The sequence below is a fragment of the Triticum dicoccoides genome, chromosome 2A, assembly GCF_002162155.2.
Source record: "Triticum dicoccoides isolate Atlit2015 ecotype Zavitan chromosome 2A, WEW_v2.0, whole genome shotgun sequence".
NCBI lineage: Eukaryota > Viridiplantae > Streptophyta > Magnoliopsida > Poales > Poaceae > Triticum > Triticum dicoccoides.
In genome coordinates, this window is record NC_041382.1 from 731059645 (window position 1) to 731086247 (window position 26603).

General features: G+C 43.3%; 2 protein-coding genes across 2 annotated transcripts; both read left to right on the forward strand.

The window, feature by feature from the left end:
* Nucleotides 1-18975: 18975 nt before the first annotated feature.
* LOC119358232 lies at nt 18976-22260 on the forward strand. Its single transcript, XM_037624881.1, has 3 exons — nt 18976-20194; nt 20387-20610; nt 20698-22260. Exons 1-3 carry the CDS (start codon nt 18976-18978, stop codon nt 22258-22260), a joined length of 3006 nt encoding a protein of 1001 aa, XP_037480778.1.
* A 280-nt stretch (nt 22261-22540) lies between these two features.
* LOC119358233 lies at nt 22541-23611 on the forward strand. The gene is made up of 2 exons (XM_037624882.1): nt 22541-22708; nt 22791-23611. Exons 1-2 carry the CDS (start codon nt 22541-22543, stop codon nt 23502-23504), a joined length of 882 nt encoding a protein of 293 aa, XP_037480779.1. The 3' UTR covers nt 23505-23611.
* The last annotated feature ends 2992 nt before the right edge of the window (nt 23612-26603 follow it).

A 26603-nucleotide genomic window follows, 5' to 3' on the forward strand; every position in this document is an offset into this window, starting at 1 on the left:
TGGTGATCATGACGGTGCTTCGGAGATGGAGATCACAGGCACAAGATGATGATGGCCATATCATATCACTTATATTGATTGCATGTGATGTTTATCTTTTTATGCATCTTATCTTGCTTTGATTGACGGTAGCATTATAAGATGATCTCTCACTAAATTATCAAGAAGTGTTTTCCCTGAGTATGCACCGTTGCCAAAGTTCGTCGTGCCTAGAAACCACGTGATGATCGGGTGCGATAAGCTCTACGTCCATCTACAACGGGTGCAAGCCAGTTTTTGCACACGCAGAATACTCAGGTTAAACTTGACGAGCCTAGCATATGCAGATATGGCCTCGGAACACGGAGACCGAACGGTCGATCGTGAATCATATAGTAGATATGATCAACATAACGGTGTTCACCATTGAAAACTACTCCATCTCACGTGATGATCGGTTATGGTTTAGTTGATTTGGATCACGTGATCACTTAGAGGATTAGAGGAATGTCTATCTAAGTGGGAGTTCTTTAAATTTGATTATTTGAACTTAAATTTATCATGAACTTAGTACCTGATAGTATCTTGCTTGTTTATGTTTGATTGTAGATAGATGACTCGTGTTGTTGTTCCGTTGAATTTTAATGCGTTCCTTGAGAAAGCAAAGTTGAAAGATGATGGTAGCAATTACACGGACTGGGTCCGTAACTTGAGGATTATCCTCATTGCTGCACAGAAGAATTACGTCCTGGAAGCACCGCTGGGTGCCAGGCCTGCTGTTGGAGCAACACCAGATGTTATGAATGTCTGGCAGAGCAAAGCTGATGACTACTCGATAGTTCAGTGTGCCATGCTTTACGGCTTAGAATCGGGACTTCAACGACGTTTTGAACGTCATGGAGCATATGAGATGTTCCAGGAGTTGAAGTCAATATTTCAAGCAAATGTCCGGATTGAGAGATATGAAGTCTCCAATAAGTTCTATAGCTGCAAGATGGAGGAGAACAGTTCTGTCAGTGAGCATATACTCAAAATGTCTGGGTATAATAATCACTTGATTCAATTGGGAGTTAATCTTCCAGATGATTGCGTCATTGACAGAATTCTCCAATCACTGCCACCAAGCTACAAGAGCTTCGTGATGAACTATAATATGCAAGGATGAATAAGACTATTCCCGAGCTCTTCGCAATGCTCAAAGCGGCGGAGGTAGAAATCAAGAAGGAGCATCAAGTGTTGATGGTCAACAAGACCACTAGTTTCAAGAAAAGGGCAAAGGAAAGAAGAAGGGGAACTTCAAGAAGAACAGCAAGCAAGTTGCTGCTCAAGAGAAGAAACCCAAGTCTGGACCTAAGCCTGAAACTGAGTGCTTCTACTGCAAGCAGACTGGTCACTGGAAGCGGAACTGCCCGAAGTATTTGGCGGATAAGAAGGATGGCAAGGTGAACAAAGGTATATGTGATATACATGTTATTCATGTGTACCTTACTAGAGCTCGCAGTAGCACCTGGGTATTTGATACCGGTTCTATTGCTAATATTTGCAACTCGAAACAGGGACTACGGATTAAGCGAACACTGGCAAAGGACGAGGTGACGATGCGCGTGGGAAATGGTTCCAAAGTCGATGTGATCGCGGTTGGCACGCTACCTCTACATCTACCTTCGGGATTAGTATTAGACCTAAATAATTGTTATTTGGTGCCAGCGTTGAGCATGAACATTATATCTGGATCTTATTTAACGCGAGACGGTTATTCGTTTAAATCAGAGAATAATGGTTGTTCTATTTATATGAGTAATATCTTTTATGGTCATGCACCTTTGAAGAGTGGTCTATTTTTGATGAATCTCGATAGTAGTAACACACATATTCATAATATTGAAGCCAAAAGATGCAGAGTTGATAATGATAGTGCAACTTATTTGTGGCACTGCCGTTTAGGTCATATCGGTATAAAACGCGTGAAGAAACTCCATACTGATGGACTTTTGGAACCACTTGATTATGAATCACTTGGTACTTGCGAACCGTGCCTCATGGGCAAGATGACTAAAACACCGTTCTCCGGTACTATGGAGAGAGCAAGAGATTTGTTGGAAATCATACATACCGATGTATGTGGTCCGATGAATATTGAGGCTCGTGGCGGATATCGTTATTTTCTCACCTTCACAGATGACTTAAGCAGATATGGGTATATCTACTTAATGAAACACAAGTCTGAAACATTTGAAAAGTTCAAAGAATTTCAGAGTGAAGTTGAAAATCATTGTAACAAGAAATAAAGTTTCTACGATCTGATCGTGGAGGAGAATATTTGAGTTACGAGTTTGGTATACATTTGAAACAATGCAGAATAGTTTCGCAACTCACGCCACCCAAAACACCACAGCGTAATGGTGTGTCCGAACATCGTAATCGTACTTTACTAGATATGGTGCGATCTATGATGTCTCTTACTGATTTACCGCTATCGTTTTGGGGTTATGCTTTAGAGACGGCCGCATTCACGTTAAATAGGGCACCATCAAAATCCGTTGAGACGACGCCTTATGAACTATGGTTTGGCAAGAAACCAAAGTTGTCGTTCCTTAAAGTTTGGGGCTGCGATGCTTATGTGAAAAAGCTTCAACCTGATAAGCTCGAACCCAAATCGGAGAAATGTGTCTTCATAGGATACCCAAAGGAGACTGTTGGGTACACCTTCTATCACAGATCCGAAGGCAAGACTTTTGTTGCTAAAAAGGGATCCTTTCTAGAGAAGGAGTTTCTCTCGAAAGAAGTGAGTGGAAGGAAAGTAGAACTTGACGAGGTAACTGTACCTGCTCCCTTATTGGAAAGTAGTACATCACAGAAAACTGTTTCTGCGACACCTACCCCAATTAGTGAGGAAGCTAATGGTGATGATCATGAAACTTCAGGACAAGATACTACTGATCCACGTAGATCAACCAGAGCGAGATCCACGCCAGAGTGGTACGGTAATCCTGTTCTGGAAATCATGCTGCTAGATCATGATGAACCTACGAACTATAAAGAAGCGATGGTGAGCCCAGATTCCGCAAAATGGCTTGAAGCCATGAAATCTGAGATGGGATCCATGTATGAGAATAAAGTATGGACTTTGGTTGACTTGCCCAATGATCGACAAGCAATTGAGAATAAATGGATCTTCAAGAAGAAGACTGACGCTGATGGTAATGTTACTGTCTACAAAGCTCGACTTGTCGCAAAAGGTTTTCAACAAGTTCAAGGGGTTGACTACGATGAGACCTTCTCACCCGTAGCGATGCTTAAGTCTGTCCGAATCATGTTAGCAATTGCCGCATTTTATGATTATGAAATTGGCAGATGGATGTCAAAACTGCATTCCTGAATGGATTTCTGGAAGAAGAGTTGTATATGATGCAACCGGAAGGTTTTGTCAATCCAAAGGGAGCTAACAAAGTGTGCAAGCTCCAGCGATCCATTTATGGACTGGTGCAAGCCTCTCGGAGTTGGAATAAACACTTTGATAGTGTGATCAAAGCATTTGGTTTTATACAGACTTTCGGAGAAGCCTGTATTTACAAGAAAGTGAGTGGGAGCTCCGTAGCATTTCTGATATTATATGTGGATGACATATTACTGATTGGAAATGATATAGAATTTCTGGATAGCATAAAGGGATACTTGAATAAGAGTTTTTCAATGAAAGACCTCGGTGAAGCTGCGTACATATTAGGCATAAAGATCTATAGAGATAGATCAAGACGCTTAATTGGACTTTCACAAAGCACATACCTTGACAAGATTTTGAAGAAGTTCAAAATGGATCAAGCAAAGAAAGGGTTCTTGCCTGTGTTACAAGGTGTGAAGTTGAGTCGGACTCAATGCCTGACCACTGCAGAAGATAGAGAGAAAATGAAAGATGTTCCCTATGCTTCAGCCATAGGCTCTATCATGTATGCAATGCTGTGTACCAGACCTGATGTGTGTCTTGCTATAAGTCTAGCAGGGAGGTACCAAAGTAATCCAGGAGTGGATCACTGGACAGCGGTCAAGAACACCCTGAAATACCTGAAAAGGACTAAGGATATGTTTCTCGTATATGGAGGTGACAAAGAGCTCATCGTAAACGATTACGTTGATGCAAGCTTTGACACTGATCCGGACGATTCCAAATCGCAAACCGGATACGTGTTTACATTAAACGGTGGAGCTGTCAGTTGGTGCAGTTCTAAACAAAGCGTCGTAGCGGGATCTACATGTGAAGCGGAGTACATAGCTGCTTCGGAAGCAGCAAACGAAGGAGTCTGGATGAAGGAGTTCATATCCGATCTAGGTGTCATACCTAGTGCATCGGGTCCAATGAAAATCTTTTGTGACAATACTGGTGCAATTGCCTTGGCAAAGGAATCCAGATTTCACAAGAGAACCAAACACATCAAGAGACGCTTCATTCCATCCGGGATCTAGTCCAGGTGGGAGACATAGAGATTTGCAAGATACATACGGATCTGAATGTTGCAGACCCGTTGACTAAGCCTCTTCCACGAGCAAAACATGATCAGCACCAAGGCTCCATGGGTGTTAGAATCATTACTGTGTAATCTAGATTATTGACTCTAGTGTAAGTGGGAGACTGAAGGAAATATGCCCTAGAGGCAATAATAAAGTTATTATTTATTTCCTTATATCATGATAAATGTTTATTATTCATGCTAGAATTGTATTAACCGGAAACATAATACATGTGTGAATACATAGACAAACAGAATGTCACTAGTATGCCTCTACTTGACTAGCTCGTTAATCAAAGATGGTTATGTTTCCTAACCATGAACAAAGAGTTGTTATTTGATTAACGAGGTCACATCATTAGTTGAATGATCTGATTGACATGACCCATTCCATTAGCTTAGCACCCGATCGTTTAGTATGTTGCTATTGCTTTCTTCATGACTTATACATGTTCCTATGACTATGAGATTATGCAACTCCTGTTTGCCGGAGGAACACTTTGTGTGCTACCAAACGTCACAACCTAAATGGGTGATTATAAAGGTGCTCTACAGGTGTCTCCAAAGGTGGATGTTGGGTTGGCGTATTTCGAGATTAGGATTTGTCACTCCGATTGTCGGAGAGGTATCTCTGGGCCCTCTCTGTAATGCACATCACATAAGCCTTGCAAGCATTGCAACTAATATGTTAGTTGTGAGATGATGTATTACGGAACGAGTAAAGAGACTTGCCGGTAATGAGATTGAACTAGGTATTGGATACCGACGATCGAATCTCGGGCAAGTAACATACCAATGACAAAGGGAACAATGTATGTTGTTATGCGGTCTGACTGATAAAGATCTTCGTAGAATATGTAGGAGCCAATATGGGCATCCAGGTCCCGCTATTGGTTATTGAACAGAGAGGTGTCTCGGTCATGTCTACATAGTTCTCAAACCCATAGGGTCCGCACGCTTAACGTTCGTTGACGATATAGTACTATGTGAGTTATGTATGTTGGTGACCGAATGTTGTTCGGAGTCCGGAATGAGATCACGGACATGACGAGGAACTCCGGAGTGGTCCGGAGACAAAGTTTGATATATGGGATAATAGTGTTTGGTCACCGGAAGGGTTCCGGAAATCACCGGAAGGGGTTCCGGATGTTTCCCGAAATGTTTGGGTACGAGAACACTTTATTTGGGCCAAAGGGGAAAGCCCACAAGGTTTTTGGAAAGCGCAAAAGGAAGTTTTGCGGAGTCCAGGGGCCAGACGCCAGGGTCCCTGGCGTCTGGGTCCAGACGCCGGGAACCCTGGCGTCTGGCCCTGGAGTCCGAGAAGGACTCTTGCCTTTCGGGTGAAACCGACTTTGTGGAGGCTTTTACTCCAAGTTTCGACCCCAGGGCTCAACATATAAATAGAGGGGAAGGGCTAGCACCAAAGACAGATCAAGAAACACCAAGCCGTGTGCCGGCAACCCTGTCTTCTCTAGTTTATCCTCTATCATAGTTTTCGTAGTGCTTAGGCGAAGCCTTGCGGAGATTGTTCTTCACCAACACCGTCACCACGCCGTCGTGCTGCCGGAACTCATCTACTACTTTGCCCCTCTTGCTGGATCGAGAAGGCGAGGACGTCACTGAGCCGAACGTGTGCAGAACTCGGAGGTGCCGTGCTTTCGGTACTTGGATCGGTCGAACGTGAAGACGTACGACTACATCAACCGCGTTGATATAACGCTTCCGCGAACGGTCTACAAGGGTACGTAGACAACACTCTCCCCTCTCGTTGCTATGCATCACCATGATCTTGCGTGTGCATAGGAATTTTTTTGAAATTACTACGTTCCCAACACATAGCATTAGTCAATGATGCAACTCATGAAAGAATTAATAAGGGAAGAGAAAATTCACATATAATATACTATCTCAGAAATCTTTTGTGATTGTGAACCCTCATCAAAATATTATATGCCAAAATTGTTGAACTTGGACAAGAAAGACAACTTAATAGTTTATGTTTGTTTATATTCACAAAGAAGTCATATTGTCATAGATCCTTCAACATGTGGTGCTTGCCCCTATCTTTGCTAGCCAAAAATTCCGCACTAAGTAGAGATACTACTTGTGCATCCAAAAACCCTTAAACCTAAATCTTTTTCAAGTGTCCACCATACCTACCTATGGATTGAGCAAGATCCCTCAAATAAGTTGTCATCGGTGCGAAAAGGCAATAAAAATTGCGTCTAAATATGTGAGATCATTTAGTGTAAGAGAAAATTGAGCGTTGTACGAACTTGGATGACAAAGAATAAAAGCGACATACTGCATAATAAAGGTTGTCATCTTAAGGGGCAATACAACGTGACGTTCTCTTGCACTAAGGGATTGAGCATGCAAACAAATAAGCACATGGCAACCTCCGCTTCCCTCTGCAAAGGGCCTATCTTTTACTTTTATGTATTTACTTTTATGCAAAGTCAAAGTTTTCCTTCTATTCCTTTTTATTTTCTCTTTTGGCAAGCATCATGTGGTGAGGAAAGATCTAGGCACACATGTCCAGTTGAATGTAGATAGCATGAGTTATTATTGTTGACATCACCCTTTAGGTGAGTATGTTGGGAGGCGACACTATAAGCCCCTATCTTTCTATGTGTACGATTGAAACGTTTTGCTCATGGGTAAAAGGTGATTGTTAGCAACCATAGAAGACTATATGATGGTTGAGTATGTAGACTTGCTTAAAAGGCTCCACACGTGACTCTTCCTGAAAAGATGATGAATTGTAGTTGCAAAGTTGACTGAGAACATAGTTTGTTGGTTTGTAATAGAATTTTGCTTCATACTTCGATTATGTGATGAACTGTTACTTATTCATAGGAAGTATATGATGCAAGATCTGTGGTAAAAGTCCCATGTTTAATTTTGTAGCTGTTATAATAATCAACATGATGCTTCTTTGTCTGTATTTTATTTTTATCGACACCTCTCTCTCAAAGCATGTGGACATGTTTTTTGATTTCGGTTTTTGCTTGAGGACAAGCGAGGTCTAAGCTTGGGGGAGTTGATACGTCCATTTTGCATCATGTTTTCTTACTGTTATTTGTAATGTTTTTATCCATAATAATGCTTTTTGGAGTAATTCTAATGCCTTCTCTCTCATAATTTGCAAGGAACACACCAAGAGGGAGAATTCCGGCAGCTGGAAATCTGGACCTGAAAAAGCTATGTCAGGCCACCTATTCTGCACAACTCCAAATACGCTGAAACTTCACGGAGATTTTTTATAGATTATTTAAGAAATATTGGATCCAATAAACACCAGAGGGGGGCCACCAGGTGGGCACAACCCACCTGGGCGTGCCAGGCCCCCCAGGCGCGCTCTGATGGGTTGTGTCCTCCTCGGCCCACCTTCGGTGCCCATCTTTTGGTATATAAGTCATTTTGACCTAAAAAAATAAGGAGAAGGCTTTCGGGACGGAGCGCCGCCATCTTAAGGTGGAACTTGGGCAGGAGCACTTTTGCCCTCCGGCGGAGCGATTCTGCCGGGGAAACTTCCCTCCCGGAGGGGGAAATCATCGTCATCATCATCACCAACAGCTCTCCCATCTTGGGGAGGGCAATCCCCATCAACATCTTCAACAACACCATCTCATCTCAAACCCTAGTTCATCTCTTGTATTCAATCTTGTTACCGGAACTATAGATTGGTGTCTGTGAGTGACTAGTAGTGTTGATTACATGTTGTAGTTGATTACTATATGGTTTATTTGGTGGAATATTATATGTTCAGATCCATTATGCTATTTAATCCCCCTCTGATCATGAGCATGTTTATCATTTGTGAGTAGTTACTTTTGTTCTTGAGGTCACGGGAGAAATCATGTTGCAAGTAATCATGTGAACTTGATATGTGTTCGATACGTTCATAGCATGTATGTTGTTATTCCCTTAGTGGTGTCATGTGAACATAGATTACATGACACTTGACCATATTTGGGCCTAAGGAAATGCATTATGGAGTAGCAATTAGATGGTGGGTTGCGAGAGTGACAGAAACTTAAACCCCAGTTTATGCGCTATTCCGTAAGGGGCCGATTGCATCCTAAAGTTTAATGCTATGGTTAGAATTTATTCTTAATACTTTTCTTGTAGTTGAGGATGCTTGTGGGAGGGTTAATCATAAGTAGGAGGTTTGTTAAAGTAAGAACAACACCTAAGCACTGGTCCACCCACATATCAAATTATCAAAGTAGCGAACACAAATCAAACCAACATGATGAAAGTGACTATATGAAATTCCTATGTACCCTCAAGAACGCTTTACTTATTATAAGAGACCGTTTTGGCCTGTCTTTTGCCTCAAAAGGATTGGGCTATCTTGATGCATACTTGTTACTATTATCGTTATTTGCTCGTTACAAATTATCTTGCTATCAAACTACTCGCTACTTACAATTTCGGCACTTGCAGACAACACCTTACTGAAAACTACTTGTCATCTCCTTCTGCTCCTCGTTGGGTTTGACACTCTTACTTATCAAAAAGCGCTACAATTGATCCCCTATACTTGTGGGCCATCAATGTGGACTATTTGGCATTCTCGCAACAGATTAAAGCATGACCAAAAGGGCCTGGATCCGGCCACCTCCTTGCATTTGATTAAGGAGTCACTAGTGCTGTTGGAGTTGCCACGGAATGCTACGAAAATACTCCCAGGTTATGGCTAGCGGCCCCCAGATGTAGGAACTATCAAGATTATGATGGATGGCGCAATCAATTTTGCTGAAAATTGCAGTGGTGCGGGTGGTGTCGCGCGCTCGAGCACTGCATTCTTGGGAGCTTGGTGTAAACCACATGTGGGAATCTGTGACCCACTTATTGCGGAATCTTTGGCAATGCGTGATGGTGCTCGCTTTGCCAAAATCCGAGGATTTACGCATGTGATCATGGAGATGGATTATCCGGAGATGATGCAACTGTGGAACATTCGTCACAATTCTCGTTCAATTGTGGCCCCTATCTTACTTGAAATTGGAGAGCTAGTTAGAGATTTCCCGTTATTTGATGTACTTCATGCAAATCAGTCGGCAAACGTTCCTGCATATCTGTGTGCCAAGCATGCTTGCATGCTGAATGTGACCGAGTGCTGGCTCGATGAAACACCTAGCTTCCTGTCTGCTGGCTGATTGTTCTAGGCATGCCTTGATTTAATAAAGCTCTCTGAATTATCGCAAAAGTATATATTTGAGTATAAATAAAAAATAAAAATAAAACACAAAACAAAAAAATGTGAAGAAGGAACAGAAAAAATGAGGTTGTGGCTTGATAACCCACAAGTATAGGGTATCAATTGTAGCCTCTTTCGATAAGTAAGAGTGTCGAACCCAACGAGGAGCTAAAGGTAGAACAAATATTCCCTCAAGTTCTATCGACCACCGATACAACTCTACGCACGCTTAACGTTCGCTTTACCTAGAACAAGTATGAAACTAGAAGTACTTTGTATGTGTTTTTGGATAGGTTTGCAAGAATATAAAGAGCACGTAAATAAAAACTAGGGGTTGTTTAGATAAAGACACAATAAAGTAAATATAGCTAGTGTGGAAAAGTGGTGGTAGGAGTTGCGAAATTGTCCCTAAGCAATTGACTACTTTACTAGACCGATAGCAATTCATCAACCACCGATAGGACAACGAAAATCTACTCAGACATCATAGGATGGCAACACATCATTGGATAATAATATGAAGCATAAAGCACCATGGTCAAGTAGAGCGTACAGCGGGTTGCGGGAGAGTGGACCACTGTAGATAGAGGGGGAAGGTGATGGAGATGTTGGTGAAGATGGCGGAGGTGTTGGTGTAGATCGCGGTGATGATCATGGCCCCTGGCGGCGTTCCGGCGCCACCGGAAGTGAGGGGGAGAGAGCCCCCTCCTTCTTCTTCCTTGACCTTCTCCCTAGATGGGAGAAGGGTTTCCCCTCTGGTCCATGGTCTCCATGGCGTGGGAGGGGCGAGAGCCCCTCTGAGATTGGATCTGTCTCTCTTTGTTTCTGCGCTCTTGTCTGGTGCCCTTTCACTGTTTCGTATATATATGGAGATCCATAACTCCAATTGGACTGAAACCTTCGCCGTGATTTTTTCCCCAAAAATTAGCTTTCTTGCATCCGAAGAAGGGCATCAACCGCCTTACAGGTGGCCCACGAGGGTCAGGGGCGTGCCCAGGGGGCAGGCGCACCCCTGCCTCATGGCCACCTCGGGCACCATCTCGTGTTGATTCTTCTTCCCATATTCTCCAAATATTCCAAAAATATTCTCCGTCCGTTTTTATCCCGTTTGGACTCCGTTTGATATGGATATTCTGCGAAACAAAAACATGCAACAAATAGGAACTAGCACTGGGCACTGGATCAATATGTTAGTCCCAAAAATAATATAAAAAGTTGCGAAAAGTATATGAAAGTTGAATAATATTGGCATGGAACAATCAAAAATTATAGATACGACGGAGACATATCAGCATCCCCAAGCTTAATTCCTGCTCATCCTCGAGTAGGTAAATGATAAAAAAGATAATTTTTGATGTGGAATGCTACCTAGCATAATCTTGATCATGTATCTAATCATGGCATGAATATTAAGACACGAGTGATTCAAAGCAATAGTCTATCATTTGACATTAAGACAATAATACTTCAAGCATACCAACCAAGCAATTATGTCTTATCGAAATAACATAGACAAAGAAAGCCCATCCCTACAAAATCATATAGTCTGGCTATGCTCCATATTCACCACACAAAGCATTCAAATCATGCACAACCCCGATGACAAGCCGAGCAATTGGTTCATACTTTTTAACGTGCTTCAGCCTTTTCAACCCTCACGCAATACATGAGCACAAGCCATGGATATAGCACTATAGGTGGAATAGCATATGATGATGGAGGTTGTGTGGAGAAGACAAAAAAGGAGAAAGTCTCACATCGACGCGGCTAATCAACGGGCTATGGAGATGCCCATCAATTGATGTCAATGTGAGGAGTAGGGATTGCCATGCAACGGATGCACTAGAGCTATAAGTGTATGAAAGCTCAAACTGAAACTAAGTGGGTGTGCATCCAACTTGCTTGCTCGTGAAGACCTCGGGCATTTGAGGAAGCCCATCATCGGAATATACAAGCCAAGTTCTATAATGAAAATTCCCAATAGTATATGAAAGTGATAACTCAAGAGACTCTCTATATGAAGAACATGGTGCTACTTTGAAGCACAAGTGTGGTAAAAGGATATTAACATTGCCCCTTCTCTCTTTTTCTCTCTTTTTTTTCTTTTTTTTCTTTTTTTGGGCCTTCTTTTTTTTGGCCTTTATCTTTTTTTCCGTCCGGAGTCTCATCCCGACTTGTGGGGGAATCATAGTCTCCATCATCCTTTCCTCACTAGGGCAATGCTCTAATAATGATGATCATCACACTTTTATTTACTTACAACTCAATATTATAACTCGATACTAGAACAAGGATATGACTCTATATGAATGCCTCTGGCAGTGTACCAGGATGTGCAATGATCTAGCATAGCAAAGATATAAAAAAATGGACAAGCCATGAAAACATCATGCTAGCTGTCTTACGATCATGCAAAGCAATATGACAATAAATGCTCAAGTCATGTATATGATGATGATGGAAGTTGCATGGCAATATATCTCGGAATGGCTATGGAAATGCCATGATAGGTAGGTACGGTGGCTGTTTTGAGGAAGATATAATGAGGCTTATGTGTGATAGAGCCGTATCGTATCACAGGGTTTGGATGCACCAGCGAAGTTTGCACCAACTCTCAAGGTGAAAAAGGGCAATGCACGGTACCGAAGAGGCTAGCAATGATGGAAGGGTGAGAGTGCGTATAATCCATGGACTCACATTAGTCATAAAGAACTTATATACTTATTGCAAAAGTTTATTAGCCCTCGAAGCAAAGTACTACTACACATGCCCCTAGGGGGATAGATTGGTAGGAAAAGACCATCGCTCGTCCCCGACCGCCACTCATAAGGAAGACAATCAATAAATAAATCATGCTTCGACTTCGTTACATAACGGTTCACCATACGTGCATGCTACGGGAATCACAAACCTCAACACAAGTATTTCTACTAATCCACAACTACCCACTAGCTTGACTCTAATATCACCATATTTATATCGCAAAAGTATTGCAAGGAATCAAACACATCATATTCAGTGATCTACAAGTTTTATGTAGGATTTTATGACTAACCATGTGAATGACCAGTTCCTGTCATCTCTCTAAATAGATATAAGTGAAGCAAGAGAGTTTAATTCTTTCTACAAAAGACATGCCCACGCTCTAACAAATATAAGTGAAGCAAAAGAGCATTCTACAAATGGCGGTTTTCTATGTGAAGAGGAACAGGCAATCCAAATTTCAAATGATATAAGTGAAGCACATGAAGCATTCTATAAAGCCATACACAAAAGATATAAGTGAAGTGCAATGAGCATTATATAAATCAACCAAGGACTATCTCATACCAATATGGTGCATAAAAGAAAAATGAAAACTAAATGCAAAAGACGATCCAAGATTTGCACATATCGCATGAACGAAACGAATCCGAAAACATACCGATACTTGTTGAAGAAAGAGGGGATGCCTTCCGGGGCATCCCCAAGCTTAGACACTTGAGTCTCCTTGAATATTTACTTGGGGTGCCTTGGGCATCCCCAAGCTTGCGCTCTTGCCTCTCTTCCTTCTTCTCACATCGAGACCTCCTCGATCATCGAACACTTCATCCACACAAAACTTCAACAAAAAACTCGGCAAGATCCGTTAGTATAATAAAGCAAATCACTACTCTAAGTACTGTTGCAAACCAATTCATATCTTGTTTTTGCATTATATCTACTGTAATATAACTTTTCCATGGCTTAATCCACTGATACAAATTGATAGTTTCATCAAAACAAGCAAACTATGCATCAAAAACAGAATTTGTCTAAAACAGAACAGTCTGTAATAATCTAAACATTAACCATACTTATGATATTTGAAAATTTCTGCCAAAATTAGGAAAAATAAACAATTTTTATAGAAAGACAGTGCAAAAAGAATCAGAACCATTTGACGTTCCAGTAAAAAATTAAAATCGCGCACTACAGCCAAAGTTTCTGTCCTGCACCGTACAAACCAACAAACATTATAAACATCCTAAAGGCAAACCTTGGCACATTATTTTTATAATACAATGGAATTGTACAAGGGGATAATTATTTTTATTGCAAAGTTTCTGTAATCAAGATTCACAAAGTTTCCGTGAGCATGAACAAAGTTCAAGGCTAGCTCCCACTTCAACAATGCTCGTCTTTCTCACTTTCGCTTTTCTTTTTGAAAAGTTTCGGGTTCCCCTCTTTATTTTTTTTCTTTTAAACTATATGAAAGCACTCAACAGAAATAAATGACTCTCTAAAACTTCCGGGTTGTCTCCCTGGCAGCGCCTTTTTAAAGCCATTAAGCTAGGCATATAGTGCTCAAGTAATGAATCCACCCGGATCCCAAGGTATATCAAAGCCAATTTTAATTAGCAATGATTTGTAATTTAGTAGTGAGCACAAAGTAACATACATCATGAAACAACGAAGTCTAACTCTCCCAGTCAAAAAAAAAGAAGTCTAACTCTCTTCCTATGCATCGGCATGTCATAAAAGAACAATTCATGCACACATAGTAAAGGCCAATGCATAGTATAAACAGTTTCTTGCAATTTTATCATGTGGGAAACATAGAGAGGTGGAGATATAGTTCCTCTCTCATAATAATTGCAAGTAGGAGCAGCAAGCACATGCATATTATATTCATCAAAATCATCATGTGCAATGGTAAAAGGCAACCCATCAATATAATCCTTAATAAGGGCAAACTTCTCCAATATAGTATAATTCGGGAGAATTCAAAAAGATAATAGGACTATCATGCGTGGGTGCAATAGCAACAATTTCATGTTTAACATAAGGAACTATAGCAAGTTTATCTCCATAAGCATAATTCATATTGGCATCTTGTCCACAAGCATAGCAAGCATCATCAAAAAGAGATATTTCAAGAGAATCAACGGGATCATAACAATCATCATAGCAATCATCCTTCGGTAAGCACGAAGGGAAATTAAACAAAGTATGAGTTGAAGAGTTACTCTCATTGGAAGGTGGGCACGGGTAGCTAATCCGCTTTTCCTCCTTTTGTTCTTCGCTCTCCTCGTCATCTTTTTCATCCAATGAGCTCACAGTTTTATCAATTTCTTCTTCCATAGACTCCTACAAAATATTAGTCTCTTCTTGGACAGCGGAGTAGTCCTCAATATATGGTTCAACATATACATTAGAAGCATAATTATCATAGCAATATTTAAGTATGGCAAAATTTTCAGATATGTAAAGAGTAGCATCATACGTTTCAATCAAAGAAGCAATTTCATAAGCACCCTTAAAAGCAACAAATTCTTCAATTTGTTGAACATCATAGTAGTTATAAACACCCTTAGCATACGAAGATACGATTCCATTATCAATAAACTCACATTGGTAGGGAAGGTGTTTCTTAGGGTTTTCAGAACAACAAGTAACATCATATATTTCACATAAATTCCAAGCATAGCATTGCAAACGATGAATTTGATCCAGTAAATGTTGCCCTTTTCAGATATATGGTGTCGCACATAACAAGCATGCTCATCTAAAGATTTTTCCTCAACTAAGCTAGTTGGGGTTTCAGCACGAGCACATAGGGATTGAAGATAATCCAAGTAATAAGCTTCAGGAGTGTGATAGATTTTGAGTGGTTCTTCAACCATTGGTTCAGTAGGTACAACTAATTTTTTTGGTATTTTGCGTTTCCTACCCATAACTAAAGATAGAAAACAACTAAGAACAACAAATAAAAATTACTTAGTGATAAAGCAAACAAGCACACACGAGAATATTCACCCCATGCTATTGCTCCCCGGCAACGGCGCCAGAAAAAGGTCTTGATAACCCACAAATATAGGGGATCAATTGTAGCCTCTTTCGATAAGTAAGAGTGTCAAACCCAACGAGGAGCTAAAGGTAGAACAAATATTCCCTCAAGTTCTATCGACCACCGATACAACTCTACGCACGCTTAACGTTCGCTTTACCTAGAACAAGTATGAAACTAAAAGTACTTTGTAGGTGTCTTTGGATAGGTTTGCAAGAATATAAAGAGCACGTAAATAAAAACTAGGGGTTGTTTAGATAAAGACACAATAAAGTAAATATAGCGAGTGTGGAAAAGTGGTGGTAGGAGTTGCGGAATTGTCCCTAAGCAATTGACTACTTTACTAGACCGATAGACATTCATCAACCACCGATAGGACAACGAAAATCTACTCAGACATCATAGGATGGCAACACATCATTTGATAATAATATGAAGCATAAAGCACCATGTTCAAGTAGAGGGTACAACGGGTTGCGGGAGAGTGGACCACTGTAGATAGAGGGGGGAAGGTGATGGAGATGTTGGTGAAGATGGCGGAGGTATTGGTGTAGATCGCGGTGATGATGATGGCCCCTGGCGGCGTTCCGGCGCCACCGGAAGCGAGGGGGGAGAGCCCCCCTCCTTCTTCTTCTTCTTCCTTGACCTTCTCCCTAGATGGGAGAAGGGTTTCCCCTCTGGTCCATGGTCTCCATGGCGTGGAAGGGGCGAGAGCCCCTCCGAGATTGGATCTGTCTATCTGTCTCTCTCTATTTCCGCGCTCTTGTCTGGTGCCCTTTCGCCGTTTCGTATATATATGGAGATCCGTAACTCCGATTGGACTGAAACCTTCGCCGTGATTTTCCCAAAAATTAGCTTTCTTGCGGCCGAAGAAGGGCAGCAACCGCCTTACGGGTGGCCCACGAGGGTCAGGGGCGCGCCCCCTGCCTCGTGGCCACCTCGGGCACCGTCTCGCGTTGATTCTTCTTCCCATATTCTCCAAATATTCCAAAAATATTCTCCGTCCGTTTTTATCTCGTTTGGACTCCGTTTGATATGGATATTCTGCGAAACAAAAACATGCAATAAATAGAAACTGGCACTGGGCACTGGATCAATATGTTAGTCCCAAAAATAATATAAAAAGTTGCCAAAAGTGTATAAAAGTTGAATAATGTATTGACATGGAACAATAAAAAATTATAGATACGACGGAGACGTATCATGGCTTGTGGCCTCCTGCGCGCCAGGCCGGCCCAGTCTCGCACTCGGCCAGATGAGTCCGCCCTACATCTCGCAGTACGTGAGACATAGACGCGGCCAGTTTTATTTATGACGTATTCAGCAAGCCACGCGTACAATAGGAAGTTTAGGTGCGTCTCGATCTACCGGGTCGGGCTAAGCCTGAGAGAATATATAGGCACACGCCCATCTCTCCGTATCTTGAAACCCTAAGTTGGGGACCTTTGCCTTTCCCCAAACAATAAACTGTTTTTGATACATAATGTACATTTTTCATAAAATCGAGGAACATTTTTTTATACACGTTTCACATTTTTTGAATACATTTTTTGAAAATAATTTTTTGATGGCTACCTACTTTTATTTAATATATGTTGCACATATATATAAATAATATTTCGTATACACGTTTAACATTTTTTAAATGGACCTTCAATATTTTACATACACATTGTATATTTTTTATATGAGAATATTTTTCTATACGTATTTAATATTTTCTATATACATGACCAACTTTTATCATACACATTGTATATGTATTTTTGTATACATGAGAAATATTTTTTATATACTACATGTCTAACATTTTTAAATTTCTTGATTAACGTTTTTCAAATGGTTTATGTAAATTGTTTTTTAGGCAAATATTTGAGTATAAATAAAAATATAATACTAATAATATGGTTTTTGGCCGGACGGGGCTGCCCTACGTCTCGCAATAAGCGAGACATAGACGCGCCCGGTTTTATTACCTGCCGCTTGTGGAATAGGTGCGTCCGTCTCGATCTATTACTGGGCCGGGCTGAGAAGAAAATATAAGGCGCACGCCCGTCTGCAACCGTATCTTGCAAACCCTAAGTTGGGACCTTTGCCTTTCCCCCAAACAAGAAATGAGAGCGGCGGCGGCGGCGGCGGCAGCGAAGAAAGGAGAAGGGAGATTGGATGATTTGCCCCATTTTACTTGGACATTAGATGATTTGCCCCACTTTACATAGGATTAGATCATTTGCCCCACTTTTCATTTTTCTTTTGATGATTTGCCCTTTTCAATTACTGTAATCATTTTCGAATTTCTATCCCTTTTTTCATCATGTGAAAAGACAAAGTTGCCCCTGTGGCTGATTTACAATTCTTCTGTAATCTCCTCTGCTTTTGGACTGGTCCTAATTCCATCGACGAGCTCACCATTCTCCAGTTCAACGCCTTTCCTCTGTTCTTCATTCCCAATACTCAGAGGAAGCTACTGGAGGAGGCCGACCAGGGCACCTTGGCCCCCATGTTGGCAGCAGTGGCCCGGCGCGGCAGCTCCCGCTGGCAGATCGTCGGCCCGGCGTGGCGGCTCCCGCTGCAGCTCGGCTGCCGGCGCGGCAGCTCCCGCTGCAGATCGTCGGTCCGGTGCGGCGGCTCCCGCTGCAGCTCCTCGGCCCGGGGAGGCGGCTCCGGTTGCAGCTCTGCCGCCCACCGCGGCGCCTCCAGCTGCAGCTCGGCGGATCAGCGGGTCCCGGAGCTCCCGCTGCAACTCAGAGCTGCAGATGGTGCGCTCGTTGCTGGTAAAAACTAAGTTCTTTCGGTGATTCATGGATTTATAATTTTTTGTGTGTGAGCTCGTTGCGTTGCCAGTAATAGCCATGGTTGGGCGACAGTGTTGATAGTACTAATTACCCTAGCAGCTCGTACTGCTTCAATCATGGAGCTGGGTACATTGTATAAAACACTTCGTTCAGTTATCTCCCCCAGATGCTTCAGAGTTTAATTGTATCACACTGAAAATATATATGCTTCATCTCTTGCTGAATCTCCTTCAGTCACAGGTGAGAGATCTATATATATGCGGTGGATCTGCCTCTCCACTAGTCATGAACATGACGACGCAAGCAACAGAATCAATCCATGATTTGTGAGTACCTGGTTCCGTTGGGTACAACCATGTAAAAAAAGTAGATATGATTTGTTCCCTGTTAATTAGTTGCTTCAGTTGGACACGGCCTTGTAAAGAGAAAAGATTTGTACGGTATCAAATTGTAAATCAGCCACAGGGGCAACTATGTCTTTTCGCATGGAGAAAAAAGCAATAAATATTCAAAAATGATTACAGTAATTGAAAAGGGCAAATCATCAAAAGAAAAATGAAAAGTGGGGCAAATGATCTAATCCTATGTAAAGTGGGGCAAATTATCTAATGCCCAAGTAAAATGGGGCAAATCATCCAATCTCCCGAAAGGAGAAGGGATATTGGTGAGGAGGGTGAGATGGCCACCGCAGGGAGTTCGGAGGGAAAGACTGGCGAGTCGATGTTTAGCAAGGAGGGTGAGATGGCCACCGCAGAGAGTTCGAAGGGAAGGACTGGCGGGTCGATGTTTAGCAAGGAGGGTGAGATGGCCACCGCAGGGAGTTCGAAGGGGTGGGAGTACGAGTTTCGCGGGGTTACGATCGCCACCATAGAGAGTTCGAAGGAAAGGCCTGGCGGGCTTAGCAAGGAGTTCCATCAGGCTGGGCTCTGTTTGCAGAATAGTATTCGAGAGATCGAGGCCAAGATTTCGAAGATTGGACATTGCGACCAAGGTGAAGGGAAGAACTTCGATTATCTTCACGTGTTCAGATCGGATATGCTCGTCTTGTTGGCCAAGATCTTCCGTTTGGCCTATGAGGAGGGCCAGCAGACCGCCGGTTGGATCGGCAATAAAGAAGAATCGATGGAGACCGAGAGCAAGATTGGCGACTGCAGAGAGATAGAAACTCTAGGGAAGTCGTCGAAGGGATGCAGAAGTGCCGGATACCTAGAACTCGAGAATCTGCTCCATCGTGCCAGAATCCAAATCGCTGAACAGATAGGCAGAGGCTTTCAATGCAGGGGGCTGCATGATCTGGTTGCAAAGGAGACCCAGGGGCACGTTGTTGGCCAGGCACACAGCCAACTCCCCTGGGATACCGTGCCAGATGTGACAACTGAGATCCTGTTAAAATTTGAGAAAGTGGTCGGTGACATTGACAAGCTATTTCAAGCAGAAAAGATCCGGAAGGAGGCAATGGCAGTGCTGAGGTTCGGCTTCAGACTGCACTTGTTCTCCGAGCAGATTGTGGAGCTGCGGCACGAGATGTCCAAAATGCTGCAATCGTTCTCATCAGTAAACAAAGATATAAGGAGCACATTGCTTAAGTTTATTTCTGAGCCATACTTAGGCCGTATCTGCAAATTGCAACGGATCTCTGAGCGTCTTAGTATGCTCCAGCGAATGTACCCAGATTTTAACACGAAATTGAAATCAACAATCATCAAGCTGAAATCAGAATCATTCTCCTCAGCAATGGAGGAGTTGAAGCAGGAGGAGGAGAGCGGCAGGGAAGGAGTGGCCGCAGAAGGCCATGGAGACCAAAAAGTTTCCATGGAGATGGAGGGGAAGAGATTCGCTTCCTATCGTCGCTGCTGGGAATGTATATGGGGCAACGACCGCAACTTCGAAGACCAGAGTGAGTAAACATGAATGCTGCTAGTTATCTAGCCTTAGTTATAGTTTTCTTCTTCACTTACTGCATGATTCCTTAGATGTTGGAATTTACTTCACTTATTGATTATGCTTTATTCTTCTTGAATGCGTAAAAGGATTCTGGCCACTATAATTACTTCATGTTTGACCTACTCATACTTTAACTTGCATACAGCATTATTGAGCCCCATGCTCTTTACACATTGCACAACCCGCATCCCAAGTGAAGCTGTCGCAGGGAGTACCTTGCAGATCTACTCCATCAAAATCTCAACAGCAAACGAACTCACATTGCCACTGGAGGTGTACGGAGTGGTTGCAGTCCGAGATGCTGTGGACCGTCATCGCAATCCTCTATTCCTTCGTTCAAGAATACATTGCCAAGTCCTCGAAAAAAATGTATGTATGGTATTTTCATGTTCTTAATATTCAGTTTGTTGCCTGCATCCTTGTTGATTAGTTAATGGCAAACGATTATGCGTGCAGGATTCTTTTTTGAGCTTGACTGGCCCGGTTCGTGCAATTGTGTCAATGGACACTGTTTACATCGAAATCCAACTAAAAGTAAAGGGCGCGACAGAATCTGAAGATACATCATTGATCAGTACATTTGGCTTTTACAATGGTGATAGTTCTGGTAGCTATCTCGCCAAAAACAGTTTGTGCACAGTGGAGTTATGCTATGAGCAACTTAAACAGTCGGTCCAAGCCACTATCGTGGGTGTGTTTGTTACACCCAAACAGGAATCATTGCCTTTTCCATATGGCGGCCGAGTGATTTGCTCCTCACTGCCTCAGGATGGTAATGAAGACATCGATGGGCTCCCACCTAGGGAAGTCTTGCTGCTTGATTCGAAAGGTGAAGGAATGTCTCTGACTAGTAATGGTTACCTTAGTCTGGCAAGACGTGTAGTTTCTGTGGAGTTAAAAGGAAAGCTGCAAGTCCTCATAATGGCTGAATCATCATCACAAAATGCTGAGATTGCTGCTCAATTCTTCTTCACACCCGAAAAATACGACACAAGTAAATGTGACTGTTCCCTCCCTGATGGCTCTAAGGTTGAGATTACTGTTGCTTGGTCCCTTGTTCCCTCGACGATGCTACAGTCAGGTGACAGTCATGAGGACAGTGGGATGGTGACCGCAAGATATTCGAAGGGAAGGAGTGGCGGGTGCTTGTTAGGTGACTCGCTATGCATGGCTACATTCTCAATGCAGCAGAGTGTCAGTTGGGTCCAGGCCCGGGAGGATAAGATTTTGGAGATTGGACTTCGCGAATCCGCGGAACACTCGAATCTTCTGAAGTTGAAATTTGATATGTTGGAGTTGTTGGAAAATATCTTCGCTCGGGCCGAGTATGATACCCATAGCAAAATTTGCGATGACGGTGACGTTCGGCCCGAGTATGAGACCCATATAAAAATTTGCGATGACGGTGAGATGGAAACTGGAGGGAAGCCTTCGAAGGGAAGGAGTGGCGATGTTGAATTGTTGAGGATTGGCAATGAAGGCAGAATGTTGCAGACCCCGAGCAAGATTGGTGACGGTGGCAAATTGGTGCCCAAGCATTTCAAGGAGCAGATGGTCAGGTTCTCAATGTCTGTAGCCAGATCTGTCAGAAACGTGCTTGAGGAGGAGGCAGAGGCAGAGACCGAGACTTCGGGGGTGGTGCCGATGGTCGGCTTCAAATTAGGTTTGCTCTCCAGGCAGTTTGATGAGCTGTGGGATGACATGCGCCAGCTTGTCTCAACAGAAGCAAAATTTCTAGCAATATGCATGCTTATTCATGAGCCCTTCGCACGCTATTGCTCCACATTGAAGTTTATCTCTGCAGTTTTCAACCGGCTTTGTCGATGGGTGCCAGATTTGACAACGGCAATGGGATCGATAAGGGAGCATGAGGAGATAGAGGATGGGGATAAGGTTGGGAAGTTTGTGAATGAGTATGAAGAGGAGAAGAAGGCTGAGCAGTTCTATTTCAGTGCCCATCGTGAAAACTGGGAATTTAGTCGCAGCAACTTTGGCAGCTTCGAAGACACAAGTGAGTAAATGTGCTAGTGATATGGTTTTTAGTTAGTTTGCTTTTCTTTTTCCACTTGCTGCATGTCTCTAGCAAGCCAAATTGTCCTGTAAGCGTAAAGATTTACTCTACTTAGATTGATACTTCTTAAATGTGTAGTAAAAGCAATCTGTGCACTCTTTAGTTAGTTCACGTTAGATTTCTATCTAACACATACTTGACTTGTTGCATGCAGCGGTATTGAGCTCCATGCTCTTTACCCACTACATACCAGGCCACACCCAATTGGGTGCTGATGTTGGGAGGACCATGCAGGTCTACTCTATTAAAGTTGTAGAAACCGCAGAAACAGAAGGCTATGCCCTTGAGTGGCCACTGAAGGTATACGGTGTAGTCGCTGCACGAGATGTTGTGGACTATCGTCGCAACATTCTCTTCCTTCGCACTAGGGATGACTGCCAAATCCTGACAAAACAGGTATGCATGGGTATTTTCCTGTTCTTTTTATTATTGTTTGCATCTTTGTTGGTAAATTAATGGCGAATAATGATGCTTGCAGGATCCTTTTCTGCACTTGACTGGCCCGTCTCGTGCAATTATTTCGGGGGACATACTGGACAACACTCTTATAATTGAAGTACACCTAAGACTAAAGGACACGGTGGAGTCTGAAGATAGAACATTGATCAGTAAAGCCTTTGTTTATGATGAAGATGATCTTGGCAGTGGTGATAGTATTTCTGAGCATCTCCTCCAGGGCCTTTGTTCAATAGAGTTACGCTATGAGCATATTGAACAATCACTTCAAGCCACTATTCTCGGTATCCGTGTTATACAGGGCCCATTGTGTTGTGGCAATGGCATCAAAGTCTTTTGCTCAGCACTACCTAAAGATAAAACTCAAGACGGTGTTAAGTGCCCATTCGAGTGTGTTTTGCTGCTTGGTTCACAAACTGGAACTGTGCCTGTGGGTGGCTATCTAGATCTGTCAAGGCAGGTTGTATCAGTAAAATTAAGAGGGGAGCTGAAAATTCTCATACAGGCTGAGGAAATCAGCGGAAGTGTTGTCTTCAAAGCTGAAGACAGCAACATAAGTCGAGAAAGGTGCCGGCTTGGTGATTGTGAGGTCGAGATAACCATTGCTTGGTCCCTCCTTGTTGAAAGCCAGCATGATCTCTCGGTGAAGGGATATATAGCGCCTTACGCAGAAGAATTAATTTCACCTATGCCTATCATGAAGCTTTATAGAAGTCGCTCGTTAAAGATGGTTTAGCATGCTCACCTGGGAGAAGGATTCATGCATCTGACATCTTGTGAAGTCTACCGTGAACTTGTTTGCTACTTGTTCCTGTACTATGCTCGTTATTTCTTTACTATGGTCTTGTGTATCCTATACGCTTAGTGCTATTCAGTGTGGACAAGGCCTGTATAAAATAAAATTTTGTTGTTCCTATATTTTGTTGAGCCACTTTAGCTTCTTATTTTTGAATTGTATGCCAATTTGCATTTGTTGTTTGGATACCTGTTGATTTGTCTGTGAATCTGGAGATAGATGTAGATTTGTGTTTTCGACATAGCTGATTTTCAGTCCTTTGCAAAGCAGGCCATGGAAAGAACTTCGCAGCAAAAGCCTGCCTATCAGCATGGCTGCCTTCAAATATTTTCACCACACATGAGAATGATTCTGGCCAGAATCTACACAATCCTGCACAAAAGCGAGGTGGATGTTGCTTTTTTTTTCCTTTGAAGATGGATGATCATTTAGTAGCAAGCAGAGGAGAGGGGCGTTTTGGAGGCCGAGCACCCTGGAGGCCGTAATCTCTGTCAACCATTTCAACATCTGGATGCGTGCTGTCAGCCTTCAGAGCTGTATACGATCGATAGTGAAAAGAAATACAACGGTGCCGTCTCGGTCGTGTTCACCATTTGCGTGGGCCTACGGTTAACCCGCGCCTCGCGCGAACATGATGTTCTTGGTGGGCGGCTTTGAATTTGGCCCACTGCGCGGGCTGGCGAGCGGTCGATTGAGAGTAAATGTATCTTGTGGACCCGCTCGCTGACCCGTAGGGTATGCGTTTTCGGCCCGTCGACCGCTAAATGGATCTTAGCGGAGAAGATGCGCTTTCGCCATGGATGGCATGAAGTTCACTGCGAGGAATCAGATGTAGGTGTTCCGTTTAACTCTGAATTTTCGCCTATTTTCGGTCTTGGTGATGTCCCGTAGTTGGCGTGGCAGTGGTTTGGATTGTCGCTTTCCCGTATTTCTTCATCTGAAATCAGATCTGGCTCCGCGTTATTTCTCTGGGCAGATTCGTTCCTCGTTTGGAAGTTGGGGTTGTCTTGAGAGATGGAGTTGGCGACGCGCGCTCGATTGATGATGGGACCAGTGGAACTGCTGGTGTCCAAGATGGCTTGATTTCCTCTGAGCCAGTGCGCATGGATGGGTACCCCCTAGAAGACGAATCAGTTGAGCAGACGGAAGAAACATTTGTCACCGACAGGAATTGCAGCTCGTACAATGGTCGTGGCGAAGGGGTGGGCGATTCATGTGAGCTAGGCGCTGCAAATTTTAGAGAGGAGGATGGCGTGGTCGTGTTAAAGTCAAACAGATCTTATTGGACCAGGAGGTGACTTCCCCTGTTTTTTCATTCTAAACCTGTCACCTGATCTTTGCTATATATTTTCTGCAGATGTCTTTGTGTGAAATTCAGAAGAAGCCTGCTCGTGTGTCTTATTCTTTAGATGTTTGTTAAATGCATGGTAGCGAGCGCCTGGGGATGGCACTTGTAGTGTTTTTGCATTGAGAAAACCATCTTATTTAGTTGATATGGCATGGTTTGCAGGATCAGAATTGGCGAGGCGGCAGATGAGAGGGAGCAGAGTTCAAGCAAAGTGCCTGCCCTGGGGACTTCAGTTCGTGCTTATGTCAACAACAAGACTGAAAATGCTATTAATTCAGCAATTGGCACTAGCTTCGATTCTGTCGAGGAGGCCTACGAATTTTACAATCTCTACTCGTGGGAAGTTGGTTTTGGTGGCCGTTACACAAAAAGCCGTTTGAATGTACACCGGAAGAAGTGCACGCGCAGGAGATAGTGTGCTCCTGTGCGGTGAGTCACCAAGACCAACATTTTTTATCGTGCTTGTGAGGAATGATCATTTAGGTTAAATCTTACGTGGAGTGTGGTCTGTGAGTGTGTTTTCTGCAGGGTGTAAACCATTGTAGGCTAAGAGAACTCTACCAGACCCCGCATCCCGCCGACCCGCAAAACGCGTTTGCAGTTCGCGGTAGGCCGGTCGCAACGGCGGACCCGTATAAAAGGATATTCGCAGAATATGCTTTTTTACGGGTCGGCTTTGCGAGGTCTGGTCTGGCGCCGCTCCCCCCTGCCCGCAAAACCTAAATTTGCACCTCAACTTGACACAACATAATGCATTTCTTTTCTTTTTCAACAACATTGAATACATAGGACATCACCAAAACTTCGCTAGAATAGCAAGACCAAAGAAAATAAGAACCACAAGTATGCATTTTAGAAGATTTCCAACTTCCATAACTGCTCCCATTAGTTGGACCAATATATTTTTCATGCATTCATTGTTGATCTATGGATTCTTGATTTTGCATTCTTCATTCTTCATCTTTGGTTCTAAAGAAGTAGACGTTGCTTCCCCTCTAGTTGCACATGCAGCCGCATCATTACCTTCGATTCTACTAAGGAGTGCACGAACGTCTATCTTTCTATCAATAAATCAATGTATTCGCCTTCCCAAAACCAAAATGAGCATCCATCTTCCTACACACATGATGATGTTCGAAATAAGCTATCGCAATTGAACCAAAGAATGAGCTATCGAAATGAGCCGAATGAAAACAGCACGTACCCCGTCGTTTTCGCATTTGAAGAACACCCATCTAGGGTGCTCCGGCGTGCCCGAAGTTAGCCGCAGCACTGTCTGCGTGCACTCGTCGCACTGTATGAGCGGCATCGGCGAGCCATAAAGCCTCAGCGCAAGCGCCAAGCCCGACGGACGGCCGAATTCATGCCCCCAAACCGTCGGCGGCGGTGACAGGACGAACCCGTACCTGCATGCGGCGAGGCGACTTTGCCGGGGCTGCGCGAGATGCTCCCCGACCATTCCATCGCTTGGCGCAGCCATCGGCGGCCAGAAAAGCCAAATCCGGCCGCCCGAGACGAAGGGTCGTAACTTCCTGGCCCGCCGACACAGGAGGGAGGGGGGCGGAGGGCAACCTCGTGCGTGTGGCGGCCTTTCGGCGTGCTCCCGCCGGCTACTTTCGCCGGAATCTTAGGCGGCGGGGCGAGGTTGTTGGTGGGGAAAAGCGCGGGCTGAAATGTTCTCCCCACTAACC

Bases quoted from the DNA above. Each gene is read 5' to 3' on its own strand.
- LOC119358232 (XM_037624881.1), top strand. From the start codon at position 18,976: ATGGCCACCGCAGGGAGTTCGGAGGGAAAGACTGGCGAGTCGATGTTT. The intron at 20,195-20,386 runs GTGAGTAAACAT...ACTTGCATACAG, and splicing joins CCGCAACTTCGAAGACCAGA to CATTATTGAGCCCCATGCTC. The intron at 20,611-20,697 runs GTATGTATGGTA...TTATGCGTGCAG, and splicing joins GCCAAGTCCTCGAAAAAAAT to GATTCTTTTTTGAGCTTGAC.
- LOC119358233 (XM_037624882.1), top strand. From the start codon at position 22,541: ATGCAGGTCTACTCTATTAAAGTTGTAGAAACCGCAGAAACAGAAGGC. The intron at 22,709-22,790 runs GTATGCATGGGT...TGATGCTTGCAG, and splicing joins GCCAAATCCTGACAAAACAG to GATCCTTTTCTGCACTTGAC.